Below are 17965 nucleotides of genomic sequence, written 5' to 3'. Positions count from 1 at the left end.
CAGGAACAAAGCCTGTACTGGGTGGAGGTGCTTCACACCTCCCCCTGCAGGAACTGTAACACCTGGTGGTGAGCCTCAAAGGCTCACCCCCTTTGTTACAGCGCCTCAGGGCATCCCAGCTAGTGGAGATGCCCGCCCCTCCGGCCACTGCCCCCACTTTTGGCGGCAAGGCTGGAGGAGATAATGAGAAAAACAAGGAGGAGTCACTCCCCAGTCAGGACAGCCCCTAAGGTGTCCAGAGCTGAGGCGACTGACTTTTAGAAATCCTCCATCTTGCAGATGGAGGATTCCCCCAATAGGATTAGGTATGTGCCCCCTCCCCACAGGGAGGAGGCACAAAGAGGGTGTAGCCACCCTCAGGGCTAGTAGCCACTGGCTACTATCCTCCCAGACCTAAACACACCCCTAAATTGAGTATTTAGGGGCCCCCAAAACCTAGGAAGATAGATTCCTGCAACCTGAAGACGAAGAAGGACTGCTGACCTGAAGCCCTGCAGAGAAGATTGAGACACCAACTCCTTTGGCCCCAGCCCTACCGGCCTCTCTCCCCACTTCAAGAAAAACTGCAACACGTCCCCCAGGGTCCAGCGACCTTTTAAGCCTCAGAGGACTACCCTGCATCTAAAAGGACCAAGAAGCTCTGAGGACAGCGGCCCTGTTCAACAAAACTGCAACTTTGCAACATAGAAGCAACTTTTAAAGACCACACGTTTTCCGCCGGAAGCGTGAGACTTTCCACTCTGCACCCGACGCCCCGGCTCGACCTGCGGAAAACTAACACCACAGGGAGGACTCCCCGGCGACTGCGAGCCCGTGAGTAGCCAGAGTTGACCCCCATGAGCCCCACAGCGACGCCTGCAGAGGGAATCCAGGGGCTCCCCCTGACCGCGACTGCCTGCTTCAAGGAACCCGACGCCTGGAAAACACACTGCACCCGCAGCCCCCAGGACCAAAAGGAACCAAACTCCAGTGCAGGAGCGACCCCCAGACGACCCTCTTTCTAGCCCAGGTGGTGGCTACCCAGAGGAGCCCCCTTCCCCCCCCCCCCTTGCCTGCATCGCTGAAGAGACCCCCGGGTCTCCCCATTGAATCCTATTGCAAACCCAACACCTGTTTGCACTCAGCACCCGGCCGCCCCTGTACCGCTGAGGGTGTACTTTCTGTGCCTGCTTGTGTCCCCCCGTGCCCTACAAAACCCCCCTGGTCTGCCCTCCAAAGTCGCGGGTACTTACCTGCTGGCAGACTGGAACCGGGGCACCACTATTTCCATTGAAGCCTCTGTGTTTTGGGCACCACTTGGACCTCTGCACCTGACCGGCCCTGAGCTGCTGGTGTGGTAACTTTGGGTTTGCCTTGAACCCCCAACGGTGGGCTACCTTGGACCCAACTTTGAACCCTGTAAGTGCTATACTTACCTGTGAACTTAACCAATACTTACCTCCCCCAGGAACTGTTGATTTTTGCACTGTGTCCATTTTTAAAATAGCTTATTGCCATTTTTGCCAAAACTGTACATGCTATTGTGATTATTCAAAGTTCCTAAAATACCTGAGTGAAATACCTTTCATTTAAAGTATTGTTTGTAAATCTTGAACCAGTGGTTCTTAAAATAAACTAAGAAAATATATTTTTCTATAAAAAAAACCTATTGGCCTGGAATTGTCTTTGAGTGTGTGTTCCTCATTTATTGCCTGTGTGTGTACAACAAATGCTTAACACTACCCTCTGATAAGCCTACTGCTCGACCACACTACCACAAAATAGAGCATTAGAATTATCTCTTTTTGCCACTATCTTACCTCTAAGGGGAACCCTTGGACTCTGTGCATGCTATTTCTTGCTTTGAAATAGTACATACAGAGCCAACTTCCTACACAAGATCTTCGGAATCAGGTGAGTACTTTTTGAACTATGAATTTTTACAGTTTTGAAAAGTAGACAGTGAGTTTGTTTGCTTGCTGTTTTTTTTTTTTTTTCCTTTACCCTTCTTCAGGTCTGACAAAGAACCTTAAGTGCCTTCAACGCACAGAGCCAGCTGACCAAAACCCCCTGCACTCGAGCTTCCCAGTTTGGTTCCAGAATCATCAACAGTGCCCCCTTGCTTCCAGGACCCTCACAAACTGAGCCCCCATTGGTAGCTCCCGGACTTGTCCCCAGGTCTCCCTCTGCAGCCCAGTTCAAGGTGCTCCCACTTCTTTGCCAACAGTGCAGCGCGCAAAGCTTCCGACCCGTCCAGCACCTCTGCACTGGATACTCCAGGGCAGGTAAACCCGAGCAGCTGATGGCTCACTTGACCTTAATCCCCTAGCACCCTAAATCCTAAGGGGGACCCCCAAAATACAATTGCAAGTACTTGCATGCAGTACATGTTTCTTTGTTTATGGGAAAGCATTACCAATAAATGTGCATTTGTGAGACATTTTTGCCTCACTGTAAACATTGCTAACTCAACCAGTACTTACCTAATCCTAAAGATTTTGGTGTCCTAAAAGTATAAAAATCCATGCTATTTTTCTAAATTGGTCTCAAGTTTATTTTTGATTGTGTCTCTCATTTACTGATTGTTTTCAACAAATGCTTCGCTCTACCCTCTGATAAGCCTAAACTGCTTGTCCACCCTACCACAATATAGTGTTTAACATTATTAATTTAACTCCTCTAAACCAATAAGGGTCACCTGTACTATCTGCATAGTGTATCCCTACATTTGGTATATAGCATAAATAGCAAGCTTCCTGCACTCTTCAACAACAAAATAAATGATCTCTGTCAAAAGGTGGCTAAACAATACATGGCATCTCAGACAACTTGAAGGTATTCATGCAAGATGTAAATTCTAAGGGAGACATCAATCAGATCAAAGGCATGATTATACTAATGTTATCAGCATAGTAGCATCCTTGCCTTTGCCCATGCTCTTTATAAATATTACATGCTGGATCTTACCTTCAAGGCTAACAAGTTTGTGTTAAACTATTCAGCCCAGTTTCTGTGAGTAAAGGAACTGGGAAATAAGAACAGTACGGTTTACTCACTGTAATAACACCCTCATTCTTGGTACTCCAATCACATGGGCCATCCTCCATTTCTTAATTACCATTATTTCCACAAAATATTTAACATTCACACAGAGAGACAGACACTGGATGGTTCTAGGGAGGCAGGTGGAGACAGTTGGGAACAGCGGAGACAACTACTCATGATGAAAAACTTAGCTTTCAACTGTCCTACAGTGCAAAAACGCTGGTTCAAGACTGCCCTCATATCATTCATCCCATTATTACATTTGAGAGGGATGAAAGAATTAGAACTTTTGTAGCAAATTAAAATTATAAATCTTTTGCTTTGATCTTAAAGCACACTACATACCATGGATGCCTCAAAGCCACACAAGCAGGTATCTGCTGTAGAAACAGCTCACACAAGCATATAGGTCACTGAAGGTTTCAAGCATGGGCACCATTAGGAACTGCCACCTCAAAAAACACTATCATGCACATATTATCTTACAAGTATCAATTATGGTTCTGCCAAAATATCATAAATAATCCTTGAATGCCCCGTCTCCTCTTGCAAACTTTTACAAGTGGATGGGCATGGCCCAAAGTAATATTGTCATTCTACAGCAAAGCCCGTGTATTCACTCACCTAATGCAGATTTAGCAGCCGCAGATGCCACTCTAGGGTCCACCACAGAGGCAAGGAAGGCCACCGTGCTCAGGACAGGGTTCCCTGACTGGCTGAAGGGGATGGGCTGGTAGGCAAGTGGTCCAAGGGATGACTCTGAATCCTCTAGGTAGGGGTCCTCAATGGGAAGGCGTAGAAAGTGGAGGATGCATTCATCTTGCGTGCGGCTGCCCACGTGCTCTGATACTTTGTTCCAGTCATCTTTGTACATCTCCAAGGCCTGCCGAGAAAATGCAGTACCACATCAGAGCCCACACTATTTTTTAAATTAGTTTATTTTTAGATTTGTACTTGACTTGCGAAATCAGCAAAATAATCCATCTAATGGCATCCATCTGTCACTAAGCTTTGTTGATTTCAAGGATAATTTTCAAGCTTTCTTCGACATCTTTTCCTAGATTCATTCACCACCACCACCACCACTACCAAAGTACTAGATATATTCTTTCTCTTGTGGATCTTCCTTTAAATATTTTGAGCTTTTTCATTTGATTCTCTTCTAGTGGGTTTCAGTTTAGACCAAGAAAAACAGCATTAGGTTATAGACTAGGCTGTCAAGAAGTGTTTTTTGAGTTATAGAAATGTTGCCAGTACCTATAACTGTAATCTTTTAAATATTACAATATTTATGTGGCAATAGAGAAGCAAAATATTTAAGCTTGCGAAAATTAGAAGGATTTCCCTCCTTGTCAGTAAAGTTTCAGCATCAAATAGTTAGATTTTTTAAATTTCTTCACACACTCAACAGAACTGCTCTGACTGCAGGAAGGAATTCTATGCTTCCAGATACAAAAAAGATCAGTGCTGAAAGTGATAACTACTTTTTTAAACAGGTTCCCATAAGCTTTAAATATTTCCCTACCTTCATGGAGGATGGCAAAGAATTTTTACATTTACAAGTCCTCCAAAGCAGGTCACTTTTCTGCTAATACATCACTACAGAAATTAACTTCCACCAAGTCCCCTTTCCCAGGGTGGTATGTCCCAATATCACACCTCTAGCAGCAGTAGTGTCTCTTGCTCTGACCAATCCCGCGTGGCACTGGCTGCAGCTTTGCTCTGTGAAGAACACATTAGAAAGGTTAGCAAAGTGCATGTGAAGTGTATCAAAGGGTAGAGCACACGGAGGACGAAGCCTTCTGTTGAGAAAGGAACCATTACCTTGGAAGGAGTGTTCTTCTTGCTGTACATGTCTGTCCTCAACCCAAAGTTCTGCAGGTCGGTGGGTTTCTCTTTGGCCTTGTCTGGGAAGCTGAGCATTTGTTGAGCCGCTGGTGTCTGCTGCAAGATGAAGGGAGATTTAAAGAAAACCTGAATTCCCAGTCATGTTAGCAGCAAACATAAAATATTGCTTGGCCATGCCACTATCTGAAGAGGGAATATAAGATGTCTGTAGGAAGTTGGCTCTGTATGCACTATTTCAAAGTGAGAAATAGCATGCACAGAGTCCAAGGGTTCCCCTTAGAGGTAAGATAGTGGCAAAAAGAGATAATTCTAATGCTTTATTTTGTGGTAGTGTGGTCGAGCGGTAGGCTTATCAGAGGGTAGTGTTAAGCATTTGTTGTACACACACAGGCAATAAATGAGGAACACACACTCAAAGACAATTCCAGGCCAATAGGTTTTTGTATAGAAAAATATATTTTCTTAGTTTATTTTAAGAACCACAGGTTCAAGATTTACAAGTAATACTTCTAATGAAAGGTATTTCACTTAGGTAACTTAGGAACTTTGAATCAGCAAAATAGCATGTACAGTTTTCACAAAAATGGCAATAAGCTATTTTAAAACTAGACAGTGCAATTTTCAACAGTTCCTGGGGGAGGTAAGTGTTTGTTAGTTTTGTAGGTAAGTAAACCACCTACAGGGTTCAAAGTTGGGTCCAAGGTAGCCAACCGTTGGGGGTTCAGGGCAACCTCAAAGTTACTACACCAGCAGCTCAGGGCCGGTCAGGTGCAGAGGTCAAAGTGGTGCCCAAAACACATAGGCTTTAATGGAGAACGGGGTGCCTCGGTTCCAGTCTGCCAGCAGGTAAGTACCCGTGCCTTCGGAGGGCAGACCAGGGGGGTTTTGAAGGGCACCGGGGGGGGACACAAGTTAGCACAAAAAGTACACCCTCAGCGGCACGCGGGGACACAAGTTAGCACAAAAAGTAGAGCAGAGTGCAAACAGGCGTCGGGTTTGCAATGGAGTTCAATGGGAGACCCAGGAGTCTCTTCAGCGAAGCAGGCAGGCAAGGGGGGGGGGGGGCTCCTCGGGGTAGCCACCACCTGGGCAAGGGAGAGGGCCACCTGGGGGTCGCTTCTGCACTGGAGGTCGGATCCTTCAGGTCCTGGAGGCTGCGGGTGCAGTGTCTTTACCAGGCGTCGGGTTCTTAGAAGCAGGCAGTCGCAGTCAGGGGGAGCCTCTGGATTCCCTCTGCAGGTGTCGCTGGGGGGGCTCAGGGGGGTCAACTCTGGCTACTCACAGGGGAGTCCTCCCTGTAGTGTTGTTTCTCCACAGGTCGAGCCGGGGGCGTTGGGTGCAGAGTGCAAAGTCTCACGCTTCCGGCGAGAAACTTGTTGTCTTTAAAAGTTGCTTCTTTGTTGCAAAGATGTTTCTTCTTTGGAGCAGAGCCGCTGTCCTCAGGAGTTCTTGGTCCTTTTAGATGCAGGGTAGTCCTCTGAGGCTTCAGAGGTCGCTGGACCCTGTGGAACGCGTCGCTGTTGCAGTTTTTCTTGAAGTGGGGAGACAGGCCGGTAGGGCTGGGGCCAAAGCAGTTGGTGTCTCCGTCTTCTCTGCAGGGCTTTCAGGTCAGCAGTCCTTCTTCGTCTTCAGGTTGCAGGAATCTATCTTGCTAGGTTCTGGGAGCCCCTAAATACTCAATTTAGGGGTGTGTTTAGGTCAGGGGGGTTAGTAGCCTATAGCTACTAGCCCTGAGGGTGGCTACACCCTCTTTGTGCCTCCTCCCTGAGGGGAGGGGGGCACATCCCTAATCCTATTGGGATAAACCTCCATCTGCAAGATGGAGGATTTCTAAAAGTCAGAGTCACCTCAGCTCAGGACATCTTAGGGGCTGTCCTGACTGGTCAGTGACTCCTCCTTGTTTTTCTCATTAGCTCCTCCAGGCTTGCTGCCAAAAGTGGGGGCGGGCATCTCCACTAGCTGGGGTGCCCTGGGGGGCTGTAACAAAGGGGGTGAGCCTTTGAGGCTCACCGCCACATGTTACAGTTCCTGCAGGGGGAGGTGAGAAGCACCTCCACGCAGTACAGGCTTTGTTACTAGCCACAAAGTGACAAAGGCACTCTCCCCATGTGGCCAGCAACATGTCTGGTGTGTGGCAGGCTGGCAAAACTAGTCAGCCCACACTGGAAGTCGGGTATGTTTTCAGGGGGCATCTCCAAGATGCCCTCTGGGGTGTATTTCACAATAAAATATACACTGGCATCAGTGTGCATTTATTGTGCTGAGATGTTTGATACCAAACTTCCCAGTTTTCAGTGTAGCCATTATGGTGCTGTGGAGTTCGTGTATGACAGACTCCCAGACCATATACTCTTATGGCTACCCTACAATTACAATGTCTAAGGTTTTGCTTAGACACTGTAGGGGCATAGTGCTCATGCACCTATGCCCTCACCTGTGGTATAGTGCACCCTGCCTTAGGGCTGTAAGGCCTGCTAGAGGGGTGACTTATCTATGCCATAGGCAGTGTTAGGTTGGCATGGCACCCTGAGGGGACTGCCATGTCGACGTAGTCATTTTCTCCCCACCAGCACACACAAGCTGGCAAGCAGTGTGTCTGTGCTGAGTGAGGGGTCCCCAGGGTGGCATAAGACATGCTGCAGCCCTTAGAGACCTTCCCTGGCATCAGGGCCCTTGGTACCAGGGGAACCAGTTACAAGGGACTTACCTGGATGCCAGGGTGTGCCAATTGTGGAGACAAAGGTACAGGTTAGGGAAAGAACACTGGTGCTGGGGCCTAGTTAGCAGGCCTCAGCACACTTTCAAATCATAACTTGGCATCAGCAAAGGCAAAATGTCAGGGGGTAACCATGCCAAGGAGGCATTTCCTTACAATGTCCATACCCCAAAATTACAAAATGGCCTTAAAGAGTTTGGTAAATGTTTAAGAAATTATTTGAACAGATGTGGTAAGAGTTCATTGTAACATACATATAAATTGGGACAAGCCTTCAAACCATATCAACAAGTGAGGGTAAATTTGACAATTTTTTGGGTTTTTAGAAAGGAGCGCTTCCTAACTCAGACTCCGGGAGTGAAAACCTGGACATTCCAGAAAAATAGTTAACGAGTGTTGAATCCAACATTAGAACATTACATCACACTGTTACCCAAAACCCATTCTCTAACATCACTCCAGGAGCCTGCTATGACTTCAGGATTTGGTCCTCGAACTGTGAGAATACTTCACAAACGGAGTGTCACACTGTAACACAATGACAACCTGATGTGAGACCCAGGACTTTATCCTACAATCTGCCTACAGACAAGACAACCGTGTTGCATGCTTTCCAACTTCTCCCTTTCACTCACTAGGCTATCCACCTGTTTATAAAAGCCATATGGATATACAACAAATTTCCATTGCAACACCCAAACAATTATCTTCAAAGTGATTGGACTGGATCACCAAGAAATATGATGGACCATAAATGCTGTGCATAACTACCAACTGCTCTCACCTGGGGGGTCTTGGGTTGCAATGGTACCAGTCCAGAGGGGGTATCAGCTAGAACATGAAAGTGTGAAGTGGGCGGTGGCCCCATTGGAGTCGGACGACTTTCAGCATCCACCTGGTAGTTGACGAGTCCCCATTGCTCCAGGAAGGCATGTACCCTGAAAAGCAAGCAGTAACAAGCAAAATGGCACAGAAGTTCATAAAATCCCCAAAATTAGTTCATAACATTAAAAAGTAGGTTTATGCCTTGCAGAAAGCAAGAAAGCTACAAAATGACTAAAAAAGTCACAGGGTGACATTGTAATCAGTCAAAATGATTACATTGATTAAAGTTACTCATGCATAAAGTAAAACCCCCAACAGAGTCCACAAATGCACGAGAATCATCTTGAGGGCTGAAAATAAATAATACAATTCAACACATCCAACCTTGACCCTCTACCTCCTGTCCCAGTACTGGGACCAACATACATCTCTTCCAGTGGAATGGAAGAACAGTGCTTAGTCCAGTGCATCTTACACCCTTGTTAAGCCTAAAAATACTCTACTCTGAATTTGTCCAACAATGTCTTCTCGCTCACAGGCCACTCATTTTTCTTCTCCCTTCCCTTTGCTCTCCTTTCTGTGACTATTATGCCTCGATTTCACTTCAAGACACCTCTTGTCCTGATGAAGGTCTTACCGCATTACATAATTCTAGCATAATCCTTTTTCCAGACACGCACCTCATGATGGCGCATACATCTCCAGCCAGGTTCCGGCGACAAGCAGTGGATGTCAAATATTCTTGAGGATTCAACCGGTACGTGTCAATCATGAAGTTGCGGTAGGCAAGGTAACTGAAATCAGAGAAGTGGATTTACAGGTTGCAGTGCCTGAGAGATATATCTGTGCATAATTTGACAGTCACAATGGGATGCGCTGGTTAAATATTCCAAAAGGCATCTGCAGCATTTGTAAACTGTGCATGTGTCATAAAGGGTACAGGCAGTGGGGCACTTCTACAACGTGGACTCTCCTTTGTCACAAATTTGGAACTGTGATCTTAACGATATGTCAACATTAGAGATTGTATTTGTTAGTAACGCTGATGTAACAGATTCCCACCTGCAACATTCCCTCCACAAGAAAGCAAAGCTGTCAATACAACTCACGCAGGCCCAAGCTTCGGATGGTCAAGCTATGCCAAAAGTTAAGCAGGTCAAAGAACTAAGATTTACAAAGCTAAGCTACTACACCTCTTAGTTAAGACAGACCTATGGGCCAAATGTACTACAAATTTATTTGGTAAAAATGACTGCAATTTGGGAGTCAATGTTTACCGAATACATTAGTATTGGGTCAACAGACTTATTCTAATAGGTCTGTTTACAAAATACTTATTCATATTGGGCCACAATTTGACCTACCTCAAGAATATTAATAAAGTACGTTGAAAAGTGTGACCCCACCTCCTGCCCCCTCCCACATCCATTCGGTACCATCACAAGGATGGTGGCCTGTTGGATCATGTCTGTGACTACTTTAAAATATAGTAATCTTTTTTAAATGCAGCTTGTATTCCTTTTTTTAAATTTCAAAATATTTTATTAAGTGTTTTCGGAGAGGATGCATAGAGGAGAGGAGCAGAGGGGATACTGAACACAATGTGTGAAGACAAGTAATATTATTAGCACTTACATAGTTTGTAATGGATACTGTCACATTCATATTGGCATCATATAGTACAGAAAGCATATTTAGCTATGTACGCCCCCAGATGGGGGATAAGGATAGGAGATGCATCCCAAGGCAGTAGGAGGAAGAGAGATGAGGGGAGAAGATGTAAGGAGGGGTGTCATCATGGTCATACAGTGCCAAAATCTTTGAGGTTAGTGTTGCATAGGCTGAGAGGTGGAGGGGTGAACTTTATCTGCGTAGGGGTGTTGAATACCATAATAAGGAGGTTTCATTTTCTGCAGGTAGAAATGTAATTTGTTCCACAGTTTCCATGTGGTTTGGGGGTTGAAGATGCCGTTGGATATCACATTGTCTGCGCTTCTTGTAAAGCAGATCCAAGCCTACCAGGTGTGGTCTGATAAGTTTTGATATGATTTCCATTCACACAGAACGTTTCTGATCCCTATACTAGAGTAAGTACATGTCATGGGGGCTTAACTTACATTTAGATTGCTGGGACCAAGAACCTAAGGTTGCTAAATGGAAGTCTAAGAGTATATTAGTTTCAAAAATATCATTAATAGTTTTTATAGATCTCTTTCCAGAATTCCTGGAGTTTTCTGCAATGGAATAACGTGTCTGAGAGAGCCAGTAGAGTCTTGACTGTTCCAACATGTGGTAGAGTCTGAGTCCTAATTTTGAGAGTTTTTCTGGCATCCAGTACATTCTATGTAAAATCCAGTATTTGCATTGTAATGGGATATGAGATATTTTATTTTTGAGAGCGGATGTCCATATCTTTTTCCATGTATCATCAGTAAATACTAGGAGCGAGGGTGGTGTTGGTAGCAACAATCCACCTAGACTGGATTTCGCATGTGGACCTCTGGTTAGCAGCGGTGGATGTTAAGATTTTATATATTGAAGAGGCTGCATGTGGTAGTTCAGAACCTTCGACTAATAGGGCTATTAAATCACTACTATGTGGGTTAGGATCTTCTTTAATGCAACTGTTTTTTTTTAGAAAGTTATTAAATTCGATGTTCTCTAGTTTGTGTGCAATCTGGAGTTCTGCAAATGTTTTAGGGTATGGTGGGAGTCCAAGATCTTTTATCAAAAGAATCTTATTCAATGCCCAGGTGGACCATGAGCGGGTTTTACCATCGCTTTTTATTTTAGGGTTGTCCATAGAGAGGCATACTCCGAGTTATGAATTTTATTTAGAAGTCTTCCGTCTAGTGATTTGAGTGCAAAGATCATGTCTTTTATTATGTGGTGTGAGGATAGGAGTGGTATTCTTTTCATGGTTGATAATGAGATTAGTGAATAAGGCTTCACTAAAGATTTTTCTATGTGAAGCCACAATGGTGTGTCCTGAGAGCTTTATTGTGCTACAAAGTAGCTTGATTGATTAGGAGGGCATGTTGGTGCTTACAAAAGTTTGGGAGGTTTAAACCTCCGAATTGTTTGTTTAGATTTAGCTTTTTGAGGGAGATTCTGCTTCTTTTCCTTTTCAATAGTAATTGTGTGATTGGTTTACATTAGCAAAGAATTTTTCAGATAGTTGTATAGGTAACCTAGATAATACAAAGCCAACTCGTGAAGCAGTCATTATTTCAATGCGTTCAATAACATCCCCACAAGGTCATGAATTTCGGTGACCAGCTTGAGAGCAGGTCTTTCACTTTTTGGAGTAGGTTGTCTTCTGTTATTTTCTTTGTACCTTCTATATTATTTTGAATGACATTCATAGGTATTTAATCTTTGTGGGTCGCCAGTGCAGCTTGGTATTTTGTAAGATTGAAGCAAACGTTATATTGCTGAGTGGAAAGACTTCAATCTTGTCTGAGTTTAAGAAGTAAACAGAGACTTTAGAATAGAAGGATATTAGTTCCAGTACAGTGGGATGCGCTCTTTCAGCATCCATTTTGAAGATGAGTACATCATCAGCGTAAGCAGCGACTTTCTATGGGTTATCGTTGAAGGGATTATCTGGTATCAATGTAGAGGTTCTGATAATTGTTAAGAGTGGTTCTATTGCTAAAAGGTATAGTATGGGAAAGAGGGGGCTGCCTTGTCTAGTTCCTTGTGCCAGGCTAATCTTGTCTGAGAGGTATCCATTAGTCCCTTATGCGGGCAGATAGATTTGAATATAAAACAAAAACCTGTCGGCTGAAGATACTGTCTATATTAAAATTGTGCATGGCAGCAAGCAGAAAGGTCCATGAGACCTTATCAAAGGCCTTTTTCGCATCTAAAGCCACGGCTATTGCAGGGAATTTAAAGATTTGGCTTTAGCAACTATGTGGCAGAAAAGTCTTATGTTATCCTTCCCATGCCTGCCTTTAATAAACCCGGTTTGTGATCAGTGAACGAGGGAAGGAAGAACTTTTTCTAATCTGGTCGCCAGGATTTTTGCATATATTTTACAGTCTAAGTTCAGAAGGTAGATAGGCCTATAATTGTTCACCTCAAGAGGGACTTTGGTTTCTTTATGTATAACCGTGATAGTAGCTTTAGATGCAGAGCCCGAAATCGTTCCGGTCTCATCAAATTGGTTAAAGAGGGTTTTCCAGGTGGGCGATGAGTTCGTTTTGGAACGTTTTATAAAAATTGGTGGGGAGGCCGTCAGGGGCCATAGCGTTGCCTGGCTTTAGAGATCAAATAGCCATTGATTTCCAGTCGTGAAAAGGGGTGATTGAGTTGTATGTGGTCTGATTTAGATGTTTCGGGGAGATGTATCAACTCTAAGCACTCATTGCATTCTTTGAGTGTGCACATGTGCTTTGGGTCATATAAGTCATAACAGAATTCTTTGAAAGAAGTTATTGATCCTATTTTGTTTCTGACCAAGGGAATGTCTTTGAGGCTGCCTTCAAATTTTACATAGTTTGCTACAGATCTGCCTGCCTTGTTAGATTCTGTGAATTTTTTTTAAATGTATTTTGTACCTGCTTGTGTGCTCTACTACTTAATATTTATTATATTCATACTTTAAGGCTTTCACTTGCAGTAGGGTTCTTTGGTCTTTTGTCTGAAGAATTTCTTTCATAGCTGTTATATGGAGTGTTCTAATTTATTAAGGGATTTTTTGGATTGTTTGTTAATATTAGACATAATGCTGATAATATCACCTCTAATGGAGGATTTTATAGCATTCCAGAGGGTCTCTTTGTTAATGTCATCTGATTCATTTTCTTTGAAAAACATTTTGATAGCACTTTTAATCTTATCAATGTATGGTTGGTCGTCAAGTAGAATCTCATTAAATCTCCACTGTTTCGATTTTGGGGGGCTTTGAGTAGTATTTAGGTCTACTGATATACATGCATGGTCTGATATTAGTATTGGTTTGATGCTGGAATTAGAGTCTTTGGATGTGAGGATGTTACTAGTTAGGAAACAGTCTATTCTGTCTAGGGGGTTATGTGGGTGGAAGTAGAATGAAATTTGCTGCATGTCGGATTGTGTAGATGCCAAATATCGTTCAGGCAATATTTCGAACAAATTCCTCATTTGTTTATGGGATCTGTTAGGTCTGATCTCCTGCGAGGAGGAGGATGTAGGAGTCACTTGGGAGTAGGCATAATGGTTTATTTAGAGTGATCCAGAATTCATAGTCTTCTGGTGACGGGGCATAGACATTAACAGAACAAAGTTCAGTGGTGAAATGTTTGACTCAGCTCGTTGACCATCTTCCCTCATTATCATGGGTGTTATCTATGACAACTAGGTTGGATCTTTGGGATAAGTGGGTTAAGACTCAATTTTTTTTCTTGGCAGGGGAGCCATGTATGATCTAAATCCCTTTATAAAGTAGATATTTACAGTCCTGATCACCTAGTTTAGTTTCCTGTAATAGGATTATATCTCCTTTAAGTTTTGCACAGTAGTCGATGTTTTTTTTTCTGTTTAACCGGATGGTTAAAACCTTTTGTGTTGAGAGAGAGAGTAGTCCAAGAGAATTATTATTCAATGGGGTAGAATGGGAGTGGTGTATCTTTTATTTCCGACTACTAGATTGAGAGGGTGGTGGATTCTGGTGGACTTCTTGATATTAAGCAGACAGAGTTGAGTTGGGGAGCTTCCACCTCCTGTAAGAGAGTATGGTATTGTAGTGCAGCAAGATTTGTGAGAGGTACGTGAACAAAGCGAGTTAATGAGTTCTGTAATTGATATTTATTAACTTGCAAATCAAGATAGGTGATGCTGTGTGTTCTATAGGTTTGTAGGAACAAGCTGTGACGTCCATGGAGAGATAGGCCAATGAGAGTGACAAAAGAAAGAAAAAGGAGCATAGGAGGAAGAGAAAGGGATAGGGTATAGAAAGGTAAACCTTTTAACCCACCCATAACCCAACCAAATAATATCTTCCAGAGGAGGTTAAGGTAGAGGATCCAGGGAAGGAACGGTGACTGGGAGGAGGTAGAACTAGCACGGGAGATCTGATGAGAAAGAGTTAATGCTATCTAATGTTGTGATACTTAAAACACATGGAACAGAGTGAAAGGTCTGTTACAGGCGTATTACTAGCTACTGAAACTTTATAAAAGTTATGAATGAAGGGCCATTGAGATAGGGTATCAGGCTGTATGACAGTGGCTGGACAAACCTGTAAAAATGCACAATAAAACTGAAGTAGAGAATGGCATCATTCATGTATGTATCAAAGAGAATGCAAAGATAGGTCTTATGTGAGCAAGGTAAAATAAATGTTTTGAATTATGCTGATAAAAAAAATTTGGACTGAGCATTAGAACAGAAATCATAGCAGTGGCAACAAACTACTAATGACAGATTCTAATACTGTTTGTGGAATAGGAACAAGAACTGACTGAAGGTTAGCAATATAAAGAGCCTTGGGATTAAGGCTAATACCTAGGTGTTCCGCAGTTCAAACTAAATCATAAGCAACATTGAAACATGAAGAGGAAACAACAAATGTATGCAACACCGATAGGTTCATATGTAACCTGAGAAACAGTTAGGGAATTGAAGAATTAGTGGATTAGTGGTAGTGAAATTGTGGTATATCCTTGTTAAAGGAGAATGTAAAACAAAGATGTTAGATGTATTTGAGTACTGTTACAGACGAGTTATCTATTAGTAAGTCCACTTACAGATATGTTGGTCGATTATACTAAGTGTGGGAAGTTAAATAGTAGATGGTGTTAATATGCTGTTAGATCATGAAAATGGGGCTTATTCATTCTGTGGACCAGCAGTTGGTTAGAGTTATAGGTAGTAGGGTTTAAGTAAGGGTTAGTAAGGTTTTCTATGTAATAATGTTTAGGTAATGGTTAGTAGGTGGCACTTGTAAATGCAGAGGAGCAAGAGAAATAGTTGTGTGTCCATTGAATGTTGTGACAGGTCATCCAGGAAGTTCTCTAAATCTTTCAGTTCCTCAAAATAGAGAGTTCTTCCATTTTTGATGATTCGTAGTTTGGCTGGGTCTGCGAAGGAAAATTTTAACTCCATTGCTTTCAGCTTGTTTCATAGAGCAAGAAACTTTTCCTGCGTTTTATTGTATTTATTGCATTGTCTTGGGAGATACCAATCTTCTGTTCTTTCCAGGAGATTGATTTTGCAGATCTCATGTGTTGTAGAATCATTTCTGTGTTCATACCTTAAGGGTTTGAAGATCATGTGTCTGAGTCTTGAGGTGCTTGATAGATTTTGTTGGTACTCTGTGGGCTTGTTAGATTTCAAAGTCCCTTTTGAAGTCGTTTTAAAGCGCTTGTGGTATTCATGCCTCTAAGAAAGACACACAGAAGTCACATTCATCCTCTGTTCAGGCAAACTAAAAATTCTAAGGTTCCCTTTTCAATTTCTGTCTTCCAGGTTTGTGATTTCTTTTTCAAGAAGTAGTATCTTCTTTTCATGAGATTGTACTTTCTTTTCTAGAGCGCGTGATTGCTCTTCTACTCTGCGGACTCTACATTCAGCTCTGTTCATTCTTTGGGTTATATTGTGTAGCTCTTTTTTGATATCTCGCATATCCAATTGTAAGTTATCAGTGTTGAGCTTAGTTGATGTGCATGGAGGTTCCAGGGTCTGTTTTGTTTTTAACAGGGGAGTCCATAAGCGGAGGATCATATTTGAATCTTTTTTGTCCGGGGCTATGGTCTGTGTGCTCTCTGGTCTCTTTTAGTTATCTTTCTTTGGGTCTGGAGTCTGCCTTGATAGAGTTTGTTTAGTGGGGTCTAGGGGTTAGTGATACGTATAGGTGTTGATGAAGTGTCTCAGATAAGCAAGAGTAATTCACAACAGTTATAAGGTCACTGAACAGGGTATTAGATTAACTTGTTTACTTCCCTCAATATGTTATTGATGGTTATATATGCTGCACGACTATCTCATTTATTTGCTACATTTGTTGTACCAATGCTGTGCTGGTCGTACTAATGATCCGCTTGATTGATTTTCACTTCAAGATTCACTTGTGTGATTATAGCATGAAGTTTAGCAGCGCACAGAATATGAGCTAGATGTAATTGGGCTTACTGTGATCTCATGTTTTACATGGTATATGTACTTGCAGTGGTACAGTAATCACATGTAGTAAGTGGTCTAAAGTTATTCAGGGTGCTAAAGGAACATACTCAAGTTATTCTTGTCAAGACAAATGGGAGAAGCTAGGGAGAGTGAGGAATCTATCCAGTACTTCAATCATGAAGCAGGCAGCCCATTCAGGTAGCTATGTGTTAAGCATACATCAACCTGGGTAAATTGAGCACTGTATGGTAGGTAGGCAGTGGGGGTGAAGCGCTAATGAAGCATTAACATCAGTTAGCCAGCGGGGCAAAAGGAGTTCAGGAAGGTATCTCAGGGTGCCCATGATGTTCTGAAAGCTTGGGAGCACACCAGTTTCTTTAGTCGGGCAACACGGGAATGTTACGCTGCACACACCAGTCACATCAAATGCTTTGATCGTTCTTGGAGTTTGCAGCACACTAAGTTGTAAGGCGGGGATGTAAAGCTGCTTACATTCGCACCATATTCAGTGGCAATGATTGTTCATGTCGGAAGATAGAAACACGGTGCGGCGAACAGCAAGGTGAGTAAAGGGTGGTATTTTTGGGTTACTGCGAGGTTTTGGAGGTTTAGTAGCCTAAAAATAATACAGTCTGGCAAGGTTTCAAAGGTTTAGTGGCACACAAATCTTACAATGTGGCAAGACAGGCTCCAACCGTTCTGATCTCTCTGAGCACCGACATTTAATAGAGCTCACTGATTAGTCGTCAACTGGATGACATAAGTCGACCGTGGATTTTGCAGGAGGTTAGGTTTCAGGCAGGTGTAGCAGCAATGCAATACCGCTTGAAGTCATCCCATATTCTTGGAGGTGACTGGGCAACGCCATGTTAGTTCATGTAGTGTGACATTCAACGCCTCGTGTCCCTGTCTATCACTTAAATAAGGTCAGTGATGGTGAGAAACCACTCACATCGGGTCTTGAGATGTGTTGGAGTTGATTCAAGCAAGAGTAGCACCTCTTACAGCTGGTTTCATGTTGGATGGCCTGTGATCTCTCCTCGAAGCAGGGGAGGTGAGAGATTAGGCAGCCATCTTGCCTGGGCTCAGACCACACACCCCTGTAGCTTGTATTCCTTTATAAAAAAAAATTAAATAAAAAAAAGGAGTAAGCAGTGGTGCCATGGATCACTGCCTAGTCCTTAATTTTCTTTCCAACATTCATTTATGAATGAGTTACAACCTCCTTTGGGGTGCTGGTAAAATACGAATGTTTTGCAACCGGATTTTGGTCACAAAACATTAGAACTTACTATAAGGAATTGTGTTTTTTAGAAGGGACACCCTAAACATGTCCCCTTCCCAACACAGATCCCATATTGGTTCCTAAACCTATTTAACAATTTGGAAAGCCTTTACAGAATCGTTAAATGGTTTAGTGCATTTGACTCACCAAACAGAGGA

General features: G+C 43.1%; 1 protein-coding gene across 6 annotated transcripts in view; it reads right to left on the bottom strand.

The window, feature by feature from the left end:
- The window catches only part of SMARCC2 (SWI/SNF related BAF chromatin remodeling complex subunit C2), a 494788-nt gene that overhangs the window by 281293 nt on the left and 195530 nt on the right, over positions 1–17965 (bottom strand). For all 6 annotated transcript variants that reach the window (XM_069230569.1, XM_069230570.1, XM_069230565.1 and 3 more), the window contains 5 exons: positions 9094–9207; positions 8373–8526; positions 4849–4968; positions 4684–4746; positions 3649–3907 (listed from right to left, as the gene is read on the bottom strand). In XM_069230569.1, coding sequence (XP_069086670.1) covers positions 3649–3907; positions 4684–4746; positions 4849–4968; positions 8373–8526; positions 9094–9207 — 710 coding nt within the window. The remainder of the gene's footprint in view (positions 1–3648; positions 3908–4683; positions 4747–4848; positions 4969–8372; positions 8527–9093; positions 9208–17965) is intronic.

Source organism: Pleurodeles waltl, chromosome 4_2 (assembly GCF_031143425.1).
Source record: "Pleurodeles waltl isolate 20211129_DDA chromosome 4_2, aPleWal1.hap1.20221129, whole genome shotgun sequence".
Classification (NCBI taxonomy): Eukaryota; Metazoa; Chordata; class Amphibia; order Caudata; family Salamandridae; genus Pleurodeles; species Pleurodeles waltl.
The sequence above is the reverse complement of the archived record's forward strand: the minus strand, read 5'-3'. Positions and strand labels throughout refer to the sequence as shown.